Source organism: Antrostomus carolinensis, unplaced genomic scaffold (genome assembly GCF_000700745.2).
Source record: "Antrostomus carolinensis isolate BGI_N321 unplaced genomic scaffold, ASM70074v2 scaffold53209, whole genome shotgun sequence".
Taxonomy (NCBI): Eukaryota; Metazoa; Chordata; class Aves; order Caprimulgiformes; family Caprimulgidae; genus Antrostomus; species Antrostomus carolinensis.
This window is the reverse complement of record NW_010337493.1, coordinates 29,949-34,808: the sequence shown is the minus strand read 5'-3', so window position 1 is coordinate 34,808 and position 4,860 is coordinate 29,949. Positions and strand designations below refer to the sequence as shown.

The 4,860-nt window shown below is 41.4% G+C and overlaps 1 protein-coding gene across 1 annotated transcript in view; it reads right to left on the bottom strand.

Annotated features, from left to right (window-relative positions):
- DUSP22 (dual specificity phosphatase 22) overlaps nucleotides 1-4,860 on the bottom strand; it is a 36,763-nt gene that overhangs the window by 6,251 nt on the left and 25,652 nt on the right. The window contains exon 5 of the mRNA XM_029086780.1: nucleotides 4,834-4,860. Coding sequence (XP_028942613.1) covers nucleotides 4,834-4,860 — 27 coding nt within the window. The remainder of the gene's footprint in view (nucleotides 1-4,833) is intronic.

Here is a 4,860-nt window from a genome sequence, read left to right as displayed (position 1 = left end):
ACTGCAGTACCCCTTCTGCCTGCCCTTATTCAGGGTGCCAGCCAACCTCTGCCTACAGCCTACCTTTTTTAAAGCAGTGGATAAAATGTGGCAAAGATAAAGACTCAGTTTACAAACCTTAAGGTTTGTACTCTCATTATCCTGTACACACATCTCTCTCACTTTAAGTGGGACAAGTCTGAAGGAAAGTAACTGGCCAGCTGTCATCATCTCAGTAAATCTGCAGCATCGTTTCTTTGCATCCCAGTCCCAAGTTGCTCACTTTGCCTCTGCCTTTCAGATTGCAAAGTCTTTAAGGCTACCTGCAATTTATCACAGATGCAATCAGTACCTCTTAGTCCAACAGAGCTGGAGCTCACTGTGGCCTTTCAGTGCTCTCGCAATTTAAGCTTGCAAGCAGTAGCAATGTGTGCAACACAGGCAGAGGAAAGAGTTTCTTAAGTCAGTACCAGGCTTATTGGTAAAGATGAACCTGAAAGCAACACTGCGCTCAACACCCATGAAACACAACGTCCTGTATTCAAGATGTTTCCCCTCTCAGGGTGAATATTATACCACAAGGGTAAAAGAAAAAAACCTCAACCCAGCAACAGCAGCCGCACAAAAATCAGGAATACCCACATAAAAGGAAGCTTCCCTTCCTGGCCAACAGTGCAGCTGGTGATACTATAAACACTCAAGACCTGGAGGAGGACAACAGTGATGCAGTAGAGTGAGAGTGCCTGTGGAACTTGCAAAGGCAATGATTTCTAAGCCGAAATACCCAAAAAGAGGGATCCCAAAGCCCAGGGCACCCTCTCCAAGGCAGTTCTTGCATCACTGGGGATACAACACGGAGAACACAGCTGGAAAAGATTTCAAGAGTCTTATTTGGAAAAATCTTAAGGCCAGATGCAAACCCGAGCTTTAGGACAGCATGTCAACTCAGGACTTTATGTTTCTCAAGAAACAGATCAAGTATGTGGGTTAAGCAAAGAGGAGGGACGAAACCTTACAAATGCATTTCTACTCAAGAGTGCCAATCCAAAACATTTTCGCTGGCTGAGTTCTAACAAATTATGGTGCTCAGGTCTGCGCAGGGAGCACTTCACATAAATGAAGGCAGAGGATAAATGAGATGTTGGTCTGTGAGTGCAAGAGGCCCTGCTATTGCACAATGAAGGAGCACTCATCCGAGATGGATGGATTCAGTCAGAAGAAACTTGCTTAAGGCTGGACTCACAACATTTCAATCTTCTCAGATACTCATCTTTTCTCTTTCTCTCTAGAAAATCTGGCCAACAGCACAGCTCCAAGCACCAGTGAATTCACTTCAATGGTCTAGCACAAGTTTTGGTTAAACACTTCAATGCTTTGGTTTGAAAAGTATCTGTAAGTGAGCATTAACACCTTTGCAAGGTACTAAATATAGCTAGCAGTGAACTCCATTCACTCGGTTTTATTTGCCCTTCCTTATTGCTGACACTCAGTCTGCTGAAATACAAGTGTGTTTACAGACATTCATGAAAAAGAGAAGAGAAATAGTCAGAATTAGCACTGCTCTGTAGAACCAAGGCCCCTCCTCACCTTGAGTCAGAGAAAAAGGGAAATGTACTCCTCCACAAGCACCCCGATGGTACTGGGGTCTCTGCTAGCTCCAGCAGACACAGTTGCCTAAACTAATTTTCAAAATTATGGTACAAACTGTATTTATATGAAAACTAAGACTGAGTATGAGTTAGCTGTGTGGCAAATGCCAGACAAAGAATGGCAAGTCTTACATTAACCACAAAACAGTTGATTATCATCTGTAACAGGAAAGCACTTGACAAATGTCTTGATTTGCAGCGTATTTGTTGGACTGAACAGTTACTTCAAGACAATTTATTACACGATATCTGGTTTTTACATCTCCCAGCTTAAAGCTGGGTCCCGAACTGCATCATCTTCACAGTGGGAAAACACCACAGGAAGAAGCACCAGTACAGCATGTTGTAAAAGTTACCTAAATTTGTGTGTTAACAAGCTGGATAATCCAAAACTAGGCTGACAGTTATGATACCAGATCTACATATTCATTCGTTGCTAGTCAGACTTCTACGAATCTTATAAAGGTTAAAATGAAAGCATCCAAATCAGATAGGAAGAAGCTGCTTGATGTTTCTTTCCTTTCCTAAATGCAAAAAAAGATCCACCTAAATTTCTTTTCTTAATAGGTTTTCAGGCCTCTGTATTATTGCCACTAACAGCCTAACCATTAGAGGTTAGTTCCTTAGAAACATGTAGCCTAAGACAATTAGGTATAACAGGACAGGAAGGGAAGATTTGATTTCTATAGAATTAACTTTTTAGCAACAAATTCTACAGGAGATGACATTTCTGAAGAAGTCAATGTCCCAAGGTAAAATTTTCACAGCCCAGGAAAAACACTCATTTAACACCTAGGAAGCATCTCGATTTTCAAAAGCAACTGCTTGATTCTTACGGTTGGTAGGGGCAGAACATGAGAGTAGAAGCAAGCTTTTGAGATACTTCAGTGAACACCCAGATGTTAGCAGGGGAATCCCTGCTGTATTTCCCCGGCAATTCATTCATCTGAGAGAGCTCCACTGAACCAGCTTACTAGGAGTAAGTTTGCATTACACATATAAGACACCAGAAGTTTCCCTCACAAAAACTGAGCTGAAGTGAATCAAGTGCTCACAGTCACAAAATTCTGTGGGTAAAGACTTCCAGTTGGACCTTATCAACCTGCCAGCAGTTGCAAAGTAGCAGCAAAGCTTCTGACAAACTTGCTGTTGAGAGAGACAGAGAAGACAGGAGTGTCTATCCGGTCAGTTGTGCCTGTCAGCCATTGATAAAAAATACCGCAAGGACCTGCAATACAGGATGCTGTTGGGTTTGGTTTTATTTTTTGTCCTGATACCACCAGAATCCCTCTTTGGAAAGAAGAGGGTACATACACAAAGATGTTGCAGAGGGACCAGTTGCCTTTCCTGTTCTCCAGCTATCCCTCCCTCCGCAGAGGGCAAGGGCAGTCTCGTTATCTCCTCATAGGTAAGATTGTCTCAAATCCTCACAGAGTGAACACAGAGAGCTTTCTCCTGCTTTCAGAGGATTTTATGTGCAAAGCAAGCAACATTGGTGTTTGTGAGTATCATGATTTGATTGTACTTGAAGATCTGGACTGTATAAAGCAAAAAAGAAAAATCGGTTACTCATCAAGTTTTATTTTAAGTGATAAAATGTATCAGTATTAGAAGTAATGAAGTCTGCTTGCAGCCACCTGATACTAAAGCAAGCATTTTACATGCCTGCAGCACAACAGAAACAATACTCATGCAAATATTGTATCTTCTTACTGAAGCTTTAAGTGCTTTGGTTCTGTGCCAGACAGCTCAAGTGCCAGAGGTAGTTTTTCAGTATAACTCCCTGATATTTAACAGTGAGGGAGGGGCTGAATTGTACATAGATTAATGTTCATCACAAATGCCATCCTTCCTATTTCCATTCCCAACTGATCCACATCTCTATTAATGAAGGAAGTAGATTCACAAAATGTTTTCAGAAATGCTACAGATCTCAGAATACCAACAAACAATACAACATCAATGTTTCCCTCTAATATATTTTTTTCCTTCCCAAAAGGACTTTTTTTACATTTATTTATTTTAAGTATTAAGGCCACAAAAGTTGTCCATAACAAAGGCAGTTAGCTGTCTGCCTTCTCATTACAGACTATCTTGAAATTTAGGGTTTTGGGTGTTTTTTGTTGGCAGGGGGGTGTTTGTGTGGTGGTTTTTGGTTTTTTTTTTTTTTTTCGCCCCTTCCCCTAAAATCATGCCAGAAATGCAGAATGAAAAGGCAAATCACCACACATCAAATGCCACGCTGGAATCTTTCTAGGGTATGAGAAACACATACTCTAAAAATATCCCCCGAAAGCACGAGCCAGAATATTGCTGTGATGTGAGAGAAAAGCAGTGCTGCATTTCCTTCCGTACCTACCAGGCCTCTTTCAACTACTTGTTTCTCTACCAAACTTGGTAGCAGGATGTGGCTGAAACCCCCCTTACCTTTCCCCAACATAAACAGTGAGCTCTAGAAGAAAGAGTTGGTCACCATCCAAGTGCTCTTACAAAACCTGTTTTGATTTCTCTTTGGAATCAAGACTTGCTATGCTCAATGGTTCAAAACACTAAACCCAAGTCAATTAGTGTTTCATGAATGTTAGCAGAGATGAGAAAGAGCGAGGCTGGGACACCCTAGTTTCAGTACATATATCCTCAAGGCAAGAGTCACCGCTAGGCAGAAACTCTCCACCGTGCCAGCCTACTACTAAGAACAGTGGGGCCTTCTGAGGCAGGTTCAAGAAGCCCAGAGCAGATAGTTGCAGGGGTAGTTTGCACACTGTGACTCTATCTTGAAGGCCTGCTGTGAGGAATTTATTTCAACCCCTGAAGCACCGAGCTTCAAATATTTTCTTCTTGATAATGGCTGGAGATAGCATTAACAAAAAACAACAGCCAAGCAAAAAGATTTACAAAAAACAATGGCTAGAATAAACTGGGACTAAATTTGGAGGAGACTCACTAAGGAATTCCTGAAGTTTAAGGCCACAAATGAAGAGCAGTGTTTACATGCTGACCCTCCTGCAAATCCTTACACACAAAAAGCTGAGTCTGAACCAAAGTGGCTGGAACAAAGTGTTACTGTGTTTTCTTAACAGATTAAAAAACACATCTATGTAATACTTGTGAGCTCAGAATCAGATCTTTCAGCTCTTGGTAAAACAAGAATCACAGAGGTGAGGGATTTCTGGGGTTTTGTGATTTATTTTTAAAGAAAACTTACAAGTTCTGCGAGGGTGAGTCAGAAGCA